Here is a 13,565-nt window from a genome sequence, read left to right as displayed (position 1 = left end):
GCTGAACAATCACAAAATTGTAAATTATATGATGAATGGCTGAATTCATCTATGGCCATAGAAGGCCATCAAGTACAATTTATTCCTTGAAGCTTAATAGGGTTAAAATCAACATTAAACATTAGAAAGAATCAAACAAAAGGTGATGAGAATCTCACTCAGAAAAATAAAAATGTGTTTAAATCAGAGAAGTGCAAAATAATTTCTTAACTACATTAACACAGAGTTACTCCTCTCCACTTCAAAACCCATGCCAATACTGACTTGCACTGCTGTTTGCATTACGACAATGTTGCTCTATCACTCAGCACTACTCTAAACAGCCTCCAAGGTAAACTGCATGCCCTCTTTCAGAATCCTGCTTTCTTAGAAAACTATCTCTTGCTTACCAGTCTCATTGACAGAATCATTGTAACATTTGTTTGTGGTCTGAATCTTGTGAAGAAAAGGAATATCTAAAAAACATACATTGTCACCTCTTCTGCCAAAGACAAGCTTCCTCTCTGGATACAAACTCTGTCACAGTATGACATGAGGTTTTGACACAACATGAAAATGTGAAAAACAAGATTTCTGATTTGTAGGAACCTTTTAAAAGGTAACCTCTTTTATACCTTTGTTCATGCATTAAATGAATAAAAGAAAATCAATACAGAGCTATTGGGAGAAGTAACAGACTGATTCTACTTTTTCTGCATGAACAAAAGGAAGGTTTCACATTGTTTTAAAATCTTCACAGGAGAATACAGGTTTGATCTCCAAGTAAATCTGAATGTTTCCTCAACTTAGCATGGCCACAAACTAATTACATGTAGGAATACAAAGATCACTTTTAATGGTGAGACCTAAAGCTTAACATACATTTTTGATAAAATTATTTGTCATAATTAAGATCAACAGTGGAGGAGGTGTTGGATGGTCAGTGTCTCAATGTCCACATGGCGATCAATAACACATGGTGTCCCTCTGGATGACATCCCTCAGGTGTGTCACCACACTACTCAGCTTGGTGCACCCTCAGCAAGTTTGCAAAGGGTGTACTCAATGCCTTATTGATGTCACTGATTAAGATATTACACAGTACTGTCCACAATACAGTCCTCTGAGGGACACCATGCGTTCTGATCACCATGTGGACATTGAGACATTGACCATCCAACACCTCATCCACTAAACAGTTACAGCCACCACATTCATGTCTCAGCAATTTAGACAAATGTTATTGGGCACTGTGTCAACGGCCTTAGACAAGTTCAGACAGATGATATTCACAGGCCTTCCCTCACTCATTGATGGAGTCACTCCAACACAGAAGGAAATTGGGTTGGTCAGACAGCACTCACCTTCGGTGAATCTGTACTGGCTGTATCAAATCATCTCCCTGTTCTCCATGACCTTCCCATACACAAAATTGAGATTCACAGGATGGTAATTCCCAACTTCCTTTCTAACTTTTTTTTAAGACCCAAGAAATACACAATTATACCAAGCGGTATAATTTTGGCAGAAAAAACCCAGTAGGAAACTTTTTAATTAACATAATTATCTTATTATTGGTGTAGGGGTATTTTTTAAATTGCTGGACTACCAATAAGCTCTAAAACCTCAAGCGTTCACCACCTCAGAATGGCCTGCTATTATACAGCAAATTAATAGCAGACAAAAGGAAAAGACTAAGCTGGAGAGTAAAGGAAATAGTCACAACAAAGGGCATCTCTTTTCAAAAGTATTAATTTTCCAACAAGGGGACATTGCATATGAACCATATCCCTTAACAACAGAGGAAACACCACAAGTGTTTAAACCTTTTTTAAATACATATAAGGAAAGCTAATACTGAAGCTGGAACACTTCTCTCCTAATGGAAGTTCCTCGTATACAAAGTATGCATACATATGCACTACGCACCTTCAGTGTGTTTTACATTAATTTGCTCTATATCAGACATAAACTTTTAAGATGTGCCAGAAGTCAAACGAGAACACTCAAGTTATTTTCTATAAATAGATAGCTTCTAAGAGAATTAAAAATGCACAAAATTTCTAATAGCCAACAGACCTTTAGCTGAAACTGGCTAACATTTTCACAACTGAAGAGAAGCTTGAGACAGAGTGCCTCACCTACATCATAGACACAATAAATTCTGCTTCCCTAAATAACAGAATAACACACTGACTTGCGCAAGAGATACTACAGAATGCTGTGTACAGTATACAGCCTTCAAGACAGGGATACAGCCTCTACCACAACACAGTCTGATTCCCTTCCTCAATAGGAAGAATTGGACAATAACACAAGAGCAAGCTGTACAAGCTGTACAAAAGCAAGGAGAAAAGTGTTGGGAGTTGTACCAACATGCAGTGCATGGTTCAGCTGTGACCTACTGCACTCTGCACCACATATTCAGAAGCTTCCACATCATACTTAATTTAGTCTTTCTGCTTTATGTACAGAATACAAAGTCATAAAAGTCAAGCCTCTCTTATCAGTATTATTAAACAAGAAATAAAATTATCATCTCATATTACAGGGTTTTCAGCTACATTATAAACAAATACTTTATCTAATTCCTTTTTGGGTAATGCACCTATTGCTCAGTACACAAATGCTCTTCACAACATCGTATTACTCAAATTAAGAAAATCTACAGGAAGAATTTTAACTTGCAGATGTTAGGTATTGTACTTTTTAATCTTTACTGCAAGTACTCTAATTAGTTTCCTTTATTTCACAATCAAATAACTTCAAGCAATAAAGAGGAGAATTTGACAGCAGAAGAAACTTCTAATAGAACTAAAAATTCTATTCAGTTAATGAGAATTTTCCTCATCCCTTATGCTGATTCTCACAAATACACAATACAACAATTAATGCACAGGTTTTTATTTAGTATTTGTGGCATGATGGCACTGGAAGGAAAAAGCTGTATCTTGGACTAAGTTCATAACAGAAGCTAAGGCATGGAAGATCTATGTCTATGTAACATTCATGATTTCCTTATTGTAGAAACCTGCAACATTGTATTGTAAGCACTTTTACTTGAAGTTCAAAATCTTCAGTTTTTCCTCCTCACAGCATCAACTGGCAGATGTGAAATACAGTATATAATGTTGAAGCAACTTGAAAATAAATTCCTATCTACAACATTTTTCTGCTAGCAACGGATACCTGTAAGCCAAAGATCAGTAAGGTGACCCAGAACTATTGTTTGGATGGTTACACTGCCCAGTGTGCCAAGATGTGAGGCAAAGGACAAAGTGTCTACTATTCTGGTTCTGGTAAAGGCACCTAAAAACATATCTTTAAGGTTTTTAATGAAATAGCTTAATGGATTTCTGAACCAACAGTTTAAACATCTCCTGTGCATTTAAGCATCTTTGAAATTCACTGACATTGTATATATGGATGCTTTTTTTCCTCCTGCCCTGCACTCTTAAATGCTGGCAAAGAACAAGAAAAGTAAACAAAGCATTAAATGAGAAAACCATTTCAGTCACCAGCCAAGGGGGTGATGTGACCCAAGAACATAAGGCACAGTAAGAATTTTTTTGCTGTGATATATCCCACAACTTAACCAGAGCTTTTTGGTAGTGAAATGTTCATCAAAAACTAAGATTCCAGGTCTGAAAAGAAAAGACAATCTCTCTATTACACTATGCTGCTTGCATACGTGTGGAATCAAATAAAACACTGTCATCAGTCTGACTCTAATGCTTACAGTGACAATGTCACTTCTCCAGAAACTGTAGAGATAAATCATGCCTTAATGCTATATGTAAGAACACAGCAATTGCTTTAAAAAGATCTGACCATACACAAACCATAAATTATGTACACGAAAACTGACTAGTTCTGTAAATTTTGACGTTTCAGCAAATGTTCAAAAGAAAGCATTCTTCTCTATGCTTTGCTTACCCACATACCCAGAACCAAAGCATAGTTTGGCCTGGAAGGGACCTTTAGAGGTCAGCTAGTCAAACCTCCCAGCAACTTCTGAGTAGGAACATCTACAAGTAAATCAGTTTGTTGAGAGCCCTGTCTGATCAGACCTTGAATATTTCCAGGCATGGGGCATAGTGTTTCACCATTTTCACTGTAAAAATCTTTCCTCTTATATCTAATCTAAATTGATACTCTTAGTTTAAAACCATTACCCCTTGTCCTATTGCAGTTACTACTGCATTTGTCCTACCGTTCGGAGGCCTCCATAAAGCACTGAAAGGCTACAATAAGGTCTCTCAAAAATATCCTCTTCCCTAGGTTGAATGGTCCCAACTTAAAAGTCTCCCTTACCTTGGATGGTTCTGGGTTTGCTGGCATTATCAAAGTCACACACCTTCTCCCATTTATCTCTCACTGCTTCAGGTGTCATTGGCTGATTCTTTCCTCTGACAATGGCACCCAACGATCGCTCCCAGCGCACTAATGGGAAACATCAGCCAGAGAGTTCCAGTAACAAACAAAGAAGTTTTTCATTTCTTTAGACAACTTTCCTCTAGGCCACCATCTTCAAGATGGTACAATAAGGGAAACATTTTAAGTACTCCAATATAACTCACCAGTATAACTTCCAGCTGGACTAAAAGGATACACTGCTTTAACTAGCATTTAAAGAAGAAAAAGCGCTTGTTTTAAGTTTCACTGAAGCTACAACAGACTTATTACTTTCCAGAAATACTAGTTTTACGATTCTATCTACTGAAAAGATGTAGCTAGTATTCATCTACAGACCTTCTCTTCTGACATGAATTTGACTACTACTGCTTAGGAAATCCTCTGAAAGCATGGAAAACTACAGAGAAAAAGTGAAAACCACTTTTTAGCTGTAAAAGAGAGTAGCCAGCACCTCTAAATTATCTCTGACATTGTATTTCAATACTGTAACCTGAAAGAAACTGGTAATGCCAATGTGTAATTAGTTCCATAAGGATACAGACCTGGATTACTTGGATCATAATTCAAATACTTAACCAGTCATGCTGGTTTGCCATTAATTAGCAGAAGGTAATGAATAAGGCCACACTGGTACTTCATTAACAATCTGGTTTCATTTCAGTAACTTCAACAATAGCTATTATAATGATGAAAAATGGTATTTCCTCTTGATAAAAGTGCAGATTTTCAGCTGTATTAAAACCTGTTTGTGAAGGACAGCAAGACATTTTGTGCTGCTACCCTGCTTCTTTTGATTGTTTACCACACTTCTTTGAAACACTATTCCAGTTACACAGTACACTTGAAGTTAGTTAGAAATGTACGAAATTATTAAGTCAGAAAAAAAAAATTAAAAGTAAGCAGAATGACTTCCTGAATTAACAGCTCTATTTTCAACCTTCTGACGATGCACATGTAGGCTGAAAAGTTATACAGTTTATGATAACAATGCTTGTACTAGGTTTAATGGACTTAGGAAAAAAGTCAAGATATCTCACACACGGACATTTTTTCTTCTCATAAGTCCTCAGGATGGCCTGCAAGTTTTCCTTAAATTAGTTTTTAAGCTAGTAACTGGCATCACTAAGGAAAATACATGGGTAGCATAGCTACTGGTTATTTAAGAAGACTAACTGCCTTAACATGCCTACACACTAGTATTTTAATAGAACCATAAGTATTGGAGGAAAGCAATGAAAAAGAATGAAATGAAAAATGAAAAACATGCTTGTTTATCAGCATGTGACACCTTTACAGCATGAAAAATTAAAGTTATCAAGAAAAGGCAGCAAGTTATACTTAACACTACATATTCTACTTTAAATTATGCGCAAGATCCAAGAGTTCAAGTTACTTAGACACATTTTCAGTTACTGTTAGCTCAAAAGCATAACAATGCACATACCTAAGGTTACCAGTTTTTCCCATATGAAGTTAAACTTTTGACTTTTACTGAATATAAGCAGTTTCCTGAAACCTTAGGCTTTTATTCATCTTCTTGCCTGAATAAAAAATGTCTTGAGCATACAGGTTAAGTCTAAAGAAAATTTGCACAGTGTTCATGTCAATTCCAAAAATTAGATCAATCCTGCAACAAAAAGTTGCAGGTAAAGTACTTACATTTTCCAATCCACCCAGCTCCCACCTGCCAAGAAAAAAAGAATCCATCAGCTTGGGACATGTCAGAAAGCAAAGCTTTGGTAATGTTGGGAAGCAAAACTATACTCTAGAACAAATTCAATATCTTAAGAATTTCTGAACTACTGCTGGTTGTATTTAACAGTTTAGTTAAGCACCTGAATGTGATCAACATAAAACAGTTTCCATCTAATATATGGGTTAACAGTTTGATGCCAATACCTATAATGATTATCATAATTACTCCTTCCTGCAAGTTACTTTGCATATTAGAATGATTTTGAGAACAAAATTTTGGTATCTTTTCAAGCTTAAAAGAGTACACTAAGAATTGTAACTATCAAATTGGTAGCATTTTGAGCACAGGGTAGAACTTGACTAAGCTGCTACTGCCTGAAATATTTATCAAATACTGCACAACCAGATCGGTATTTCTTCTGTCTATGCTAAGTATGTAGTTAATGATTATCATAATTACTCCTTCCTGCAAGTTACTTTGCATATTAGAATGATTTTGAGAACAAAATTTTGGTATCTTTTCAAGTTTAAAAGAGTACACTAAGAATTGTAACTATCAAATTGGTAGCATTTTGAGCACAGGGTAGAACTTGACTAAGCTGCTACTGCCTGAAATATTTATCAAATACTGCACAACGAGATCGGTATTTCTTCTGTCTACGCTAAGTATGTAGTTCACACATGGTAATTTAGTTTCAGCAAAAAGTTTAAGGCTGCACAAGATAAAACAAACAACTGATTTTGGGGGAAAGAATAAAGGAAGGGAAGAAGGGAGAAGAAAGGAAAAATAAAAAAATTACCTCAAACAGACTGCCATTTTCAGCACAGCTCTCATGACAAAGCCAAACTACTAAAGGAGCAACATATTCTGGTTTGAAAGCATCGACGAGATCTAGAGCAAATTGGAGCAGAGAATTGTGAAATAGACATACTCTACAGTTTCACTGAATTATTTAATCTAATACCTTCTTATGAACAGCAGAACCAGGAGAATTTCACCAATAGTGCTCTGTCATGAAAAGAAAGGATCAAGTAAATGAAACATTTGAAGATTCGATAAATAAAAATGTCTAGTAAGATACATATATGCTGCCAAATCCCATGACACGGCTTCTCAGCCAGAGAGATGAAAGCCTTTTTAACTGTTGGGAACACTGCTACATGCAGACTGCAAAGCCAGATAATCTTCCTAAATTTCCATCTGACAGGCAGCCTGAAACAAGAACAAGACAGCTATACATAATCCTGACAGAGATGTACCTGAGCAATTTTCCTCTTAGTCTGCTAGTCAGTTATACAGACAAGACATTACAAAAATAACTGCAGTGGCTGATTGTTTAAGAATTCTCTCATTTGGAAATGATGATTTTTCCAAAGAATATAGAGAACTATTACCTGCTAAACTTACATATCTATCCTATATAGAAAGCTATCTGAAACTTGAGACATTGTCATGGAGCAGTGGGGTTGTCCAGTTCTTATCCCATATTCTATCCACTGTCTGAATGTTAACTTTGCTTAATTTCCCTTTTCAGCTTTTAGAATATTATTCTTTCAACAGCAATAGATATACAGCTGTTCCTCAGCTAAAGGTCATCAAGCATTTTCAATTATAGCCAGATTTTCCCAGATGAAGAGCTAGGAAGTCTTACCATTACAAGTACTTCTTTAATAGCAAAACTAAGGTAAAGAGAAGTTAATTTTTACAAGTTCCATAAAAGTAGAAGAAAGCTGAATTCCATTTCATATGGCATGTTGTAGGTGCATAGCAAACCCCTTAGGCTTTTCCAAAGTATTCCACACTTTATGCCACACATAATATAGTCTCAAAATCTAGCCCTAAACTATTATCACTAATGCTTGTAATCCACTTTTAAAATAATTTTAAAATAGGTACTAGAAATTTTAAGAAAAACAACCACACAAAAGATGCAAACTGCATTTAAGAGATCTTAGCAAGAACAAGACTGTGCGAGTCAAGTTGAACATACATAGCAATATATGGCAATGAAAAAGCATAGGTGACTGCAGACATCTGAAAACAAATAGGAAAGTCCTGACTAAAATAACAATGATAATTTAATAAGACTTCTGAAAATATTTTTAAGTTGTGGTGTTCAAATCTTTTAGAGTATTTGGAAAAACTGGACAGGGATAGAGCAAACAAGATAAATTATCAGGCCTGTAAGCATCTTAGAGAGATCAAAGGAGCTCACTCTTCTTAAAATGACTAAGAAAGAAAATTCTGAGATATTTTTTATCATCCTATGTAGATTAAATATCTTCAGAAATTGCCAGCCATTGTAGTCCATTTTACATTGCATGCTTAATGTATTTGGATCTTCTATAAATTGCTGTAAATCACTGGAACCTACAACTTCTAAGACTGCTAGAGTCATGATCACCTGGATTATTTAGATCTAAACCAGGCTACTTCAGTCTAACAAAATCAAGCATTCAGTCTGTTCCTAACGTACAAAATATATTACTCTCCAATACCCTATCAGTCTGACGAATGTGATGATTTCCTTGGCTTTGAAATCTGCCCATCATAAGGAAAAAAGAAAGTCAGGAGTGAAATTAAATAAGCTGAGTCGATAAGATTTTCTGAGCAATTTCCTCTAACAGACCTGTTTTCCAAATTATTTTTCTTTCTTCTGGTCATTTGCCAAAGTAATTAGTCAGGCTATTTATCCTAAATTTACACTTACATACAACTGCCTCCTAACATATACCTCACTGAATTTCCGAATGCAATACTCTGTTAAACCTGTTCAAACTTTCAAAGATTAATAGCTCTTCAATAAAAAAAAAAAAATTAAGCAACTCAGTTCACTATTATCTCCTGCTGATCATGGAACTACTAAGTACACACATGTTGTGCAAAAACCCAGTATTTCGCAATTAGGCAATACTGTAAGAAATGCAGACAACTTATGCACATAGTTGATGTCACATGTGATGAAACAAACAAGCCTTTCCACTAGTGTAGGAGGATCTTAGAAGAGATTACAAGTAAAGAGCCTTGCCACATGAAATTGCTTTTGCAAATGAGAAAACTTGCTTCATCTCTTGTGGCAGAAAGTAAGAATTCCTCACAATACACAAAGCAAATAAGTTGATAGTTCAAAGACAAAAAGATAGTAGGAAAAATGAATTGGTAGTACATGAATTGTGAAGGACTTCCATTTTCCAAGAGGTAGGAAAGTTTTCTGTACTTCAATTCACTGAAAAATATCAGGACTTGTAAATGTTAAATTATTCACCTTGTGGCATGACGGTCTGGGTCAGCCTGGATCCAGCAGTAGGAGCAATTGTATTGCAGTGGATGTTATACTTCCGGCCTTCAATTGCAATTGTGTTTGCAAGACCCAACAAACCAAGTTTTGCAGCACTGTAGTTAGCCTGACCAAAGTTTCCATATATTCCAGCAGCTGAGGATGTCATAATTATTCTTAAGGGAAAAGAGAGGAAAAAAAATTAAATTATTTCTTCAAGTTATTTGATTCTACACAACAGCATTTTCCAGCTTTGGCATTATAGACTCCATACTCTATAAAACAAAGAATGCAAATAAGAAGATATTATTTGCTGGTTTTGCTAACAATCAGATAACTATTTAACATTTGATGGGTAGCAAACATCTCACAAATCCTGACGAATTGTCACAGTAGCAGAAAACTAACAAAGTCAATGAGGCACTCTGAGTGATACTGCAACACTAGGAAAGACATTCTGTGACGCTGGGTCCTGTATATAGAAAAGTAAGTTCATTTCTAGCCACATTTCAATTGGTATTATTCTTACAACTAATAAAAGGTTTCAGCACTCAAAAGAAAATTACTTAACTGAAAATTACTTCTCTTAATATTATCTACCTGGTAATATCTGTAGATCTACTCTCACAGAATTCACATTCCAAGAATTCTAATATGCATTAAATGCATGACAGAAGAAGACAGGAAAGGCAAGTCTTGGTCTTTGCTGTTCCCATTATTACTTTAGAGGTGACTAAACTGCTCACGTAAGAGTTCTAAACCCACTAGAGTTCACAGTTGGTTTGAGGCAACAAAACAATTCAATTCAATTCCATATAAATGGGTCTAAACCTTCACTTTTAAAGGAAACCTGTCATGGTTTCACACTGGCCAAATGCCAGGCACCCACAAAAGCTGCCCACTCATCTTCTCCTGCCAGAGCTGGGCAGAAGAGAGAAAAAAAATTAACAAAGGGTTAATTGAGTTGAGATAGAATTGGGAGAAAACACTCCAAGGGCAAAACAGGCTCAACTTAAATGTACAAAGTGAATTTATTACTAATAGAGTCAGAGAAGTATGAGAAGTAAAATAAGCCCTTTTCCTCCCTCAACCCCTCCTTTCTTCCCACCAACACCACAGGGAGACAGGGCATGGTCAGTTATCACTGAGAATTTTCTTCCACTGTTCCAGGAGAAGAGCCCATCCCCTGTGAGGCTGTGGGGTCCCTCCCACAGGAGACAGTTCTCTGTGATCTTCTCTGGCATGGGTCCACTCTTACGAGTAGCAGCCAAACCGTGCCTGCTGCAGATGTGAGTCCCTCCCACATGCAGAGAGTCCTCACAAAACTGCTGTGATGTGCAGTCCTCCAAGGACAGGCTGCTCCAGCCTGGAACCAGGGCCATTTCTTTCCACCAGGTCTTCCACTGGATCACAGGGTTCTCCAGACATCTGCCTGCACCTCTTCCCCTCTTTCTCCACTGACCTAGGTGTTGCCATGCTGTTTCCTTCACATGTCTTCACCTCCTCCTCTTCTCTAAGCAGAAAAAACTGTGTGTCCTTTTGTTTTTGTTTTCTTCTTAAATCTGTTATCACAGAGGTATCAACATCACCTCTAACTGGCCCAGCCTTGGCCAACAGCATGTTCATCATCTGAACCATCAGTGATTGACTCTGCTGGACACAGTGGAAGCTTCCAGCAGCTTCTCACAGAAGCCACCTCTGTGATCCCCTCACTACCAAAAACCAGGCCATGCAAAACCAACACAAAACCTTAACAGAGCCTGTTCAGATCTACTTGTAAACACACTGCATAGCTGGGATCAACATATATTTCACTATTTTACCTCACTCATTGACAATAATGTAATGTTTTCAACCTATGTAAAGAGAAGCATTGCAAGTACTGTTCAATATGAAGAAAAGCTACAAACTTTATGTAAATCAGACATTTTGCAGATGGCACATATCTATCCATAATCTTCAGAAGCACTCACTACCGCTGTTATCTGAGCAAACACAGAAAAGGAGACAAGGGAAAATTATCCTAAACTGATGCAAATCTAGAATTAAGCTCTTTTAGAAGAAATAATTTAAACTCCCAGATTTAAGACTTTCACTGTCCTCACAGCTCACTTCCCTGGATGACAATGAATGTTATTTAGGTCACAGGATGAGAAAACAGCTCACAGTTTTCAACTGTGGGTAGGGGTTTCATGTGGGTACAGTTGAGATTTATATAATCAGTGCTTTGATCAGGTTTTTGATAAAACCACAAAAAGGGAAAAAAAAAATCTGATCATTGCACTTTTTTTGAGTTAACAGTAATACATACCAAGACCAGACTTGGAACACCCCCATAATTTTTAAGACAAGTACATTTGTCCAAAGGGTTAAAACTGACCAAGAAAACTCATGACAACCAAAGATCAAACATAAAATTCCATGACCTACAAGCAGAATTGCATGTACCATTCATTTGAATAAGAAGGAGCAAACAAGAGTCCTTCAAACTAGCAGTAACATACAAGTAACAAATATTTCTAACCAGTCGTCATTAATTGAAATGGTATTTTTATACAGTTACAAATTCTGTTTGATTCAGCCAGAAAAATACAATATATAGGGGAAAAAAAAATATATATATATTTGGCTGAGGAAATGGAGAGGACAGATTAGAACTGTAAAGTCATTTTCACCGATTTTGCTTCAGCCATGACAAAGTGAAAAAAAGAATGTAAGATTCCTCCTTCACTATTTGGGCATCTGTTATACACTACTGAAAAATGCAATACAGAAGACACATTTTTACCTGCCAAATTTCTGATTTTTCATATGATTCCATGCAGCTCGGGTGACCAGGAAGGATCCCCTCAAATGAATTCTGTGAATTATATCTAGGAACAAATTAATGACAGTTTAGTAATTCCAGGATTTGTCTCCCAGCTTGAAATGCACCATGGCTCTTCTTCATACACTCCCTTCACACTATTTTATTGTTGGTTTTATTTCATGCTTTTTTGGTGGGGGGCTTTTTTTGTTGCTTTTGTTTTTTCTCTTGACAGACCATTTTTCAACACTTGCCTGAAGATACACTGATCACGAAGGGGCTGCCCACATATACTACCTCTTGGATGGGCCTCCTCGGTACGGAACTCAAAAGCATTCAAAATTCCTGCACTTAAACAGACTCAGACAAGAAGTACCGAAGACAGACTGTATTTGTAGAAGTCTTCTCCACTGGCTTATCATCATCTACCATCTCAATGAAGGTTTAGCTTTTTCTTTCTGTTCCTTGTCACATCATTTTATTTTCCCCTCTGGTTAGCTCTGGTCTTTTACGCCTGTTTAGTATTCAGCCACTCAGTGCTAGCACTAGGAACATCCTGTTCACAAAAACTATTGTGTGTAATTCACATGGCTCTTTTTCTTATTGCAGCTGGCAACCAGGAGTGGGAAGAAAAGCCCTTCTTCCCCTTTGGAACTACATTCACCTAGAGAGAACTGTGCATTGCAGCACAGACCTGATTTGCACACTGAACACAAGCAGCTTTCCACTAAGTTTGCAGGGCAAAAAGTAAACCTTCCCTGCCTTTTTTTCTTTCTTGTTCCCATGGGAGGGATGTACACATCAGCTTTCGCACAGAAAAAACATTCTGAAGTAATTTTAAAATCAACTCACCCCAATCTTCATCACTTATCCTAACAAAGGAACGGTCTCTCAGGATCCTAAAATGCAACATTAGGAAAACAAAACAAACACAAGATCAACATTTGTTTACACAAAAGGGACAGCCCACACTCAAACAGGACCGGTATACTCACCCAGCATTGTTTATAACAATATCTGAAATTAAAAAAAAGGTAATTAATTCAATGCACTGATAAAATACAAGCTTATTTCTATTTTTCTCCCACTTTCAAATATATACAGACAAACACTAGACATACACACTGTATTACATATAGTATATAGCTCCTTGTCCTGATTAATGAATTCTACCCTTGGACAAAAATTACAGCATAATACTTCAGGACAAACAAGTCTCAATATGACAGAGACATCAGTGGGACAAAATCTGAAAGAGAGGCATAGCTGTGAAGTGCTGGCTGCCTAGAAATTCAATACCTGCAGGATGCAGCCATCCTGGACAGTTTTGAAGTCTTCTTTGAATTTCAGAATGCCCCGATTACACAGTTTGTGCCACCACCTTTATTGCA

General features: G+C 36.8%; 1 protein-coding gene across 1 annotated transcript in view; it reads right to left on the bottom strand.

Annotated features, from left to right (window-relative positions):
- HSD17B4 (hydroxysteroid 17-beta dehydrogenase 4) overlaps positions 1-13,565 on the bottom strand; it is a 61,371-nt gene that overhangs the window by 39,350 nt on the left and 8,456 nt on the right. The window contains exons 5-11 of the mRNA XM_021546256.3: positions 13,170-13,191; positions 13,027-13,073; positions 12,157-12,241; positions 9,357-9,544; positions 6,891-6,982; positions 6,055-6,079; positions 4,294-4,422 (exon numbers count right to left, since the gene is read on the bottom strand). Coding sequence (XP_021401931.2) covers positions 4,294-4,422; positions 6,055-6,079; positions 6,891-6,982; positions 9,357-9,544; positions 12,157-12,241; positions 13,027-13,073; positions 13,170-13,191 — 588 coding nt within the window. The remainder of the gene's footprint in view (positions 1-4,293; positions 4,423-6,054; positions 6,080-6,890; positions 6,983-9,356; positions 9,545-12,156; positions 12,242-13,026; positions 13,074-13,169; positions 13,192-13,565) is intronic.

The sequence above is a fragment of the Lonchura striata genome, chromosome Z (assembly GCF_050655825.1).
Source record: "Lonchura striata isolate lonStrDom1 chromosome Z, ASM5065582v1, whole genome shotgun sequence".
Lineage (NCBI taxonomy): Eukaryota > Metazoa > Chordata > Aves > Passeriformes > Estrildidae > Lonchura > Lonchura striata.
This window is presented reverse-complemented; position numbering and strand designations above follow the sequence as displayed.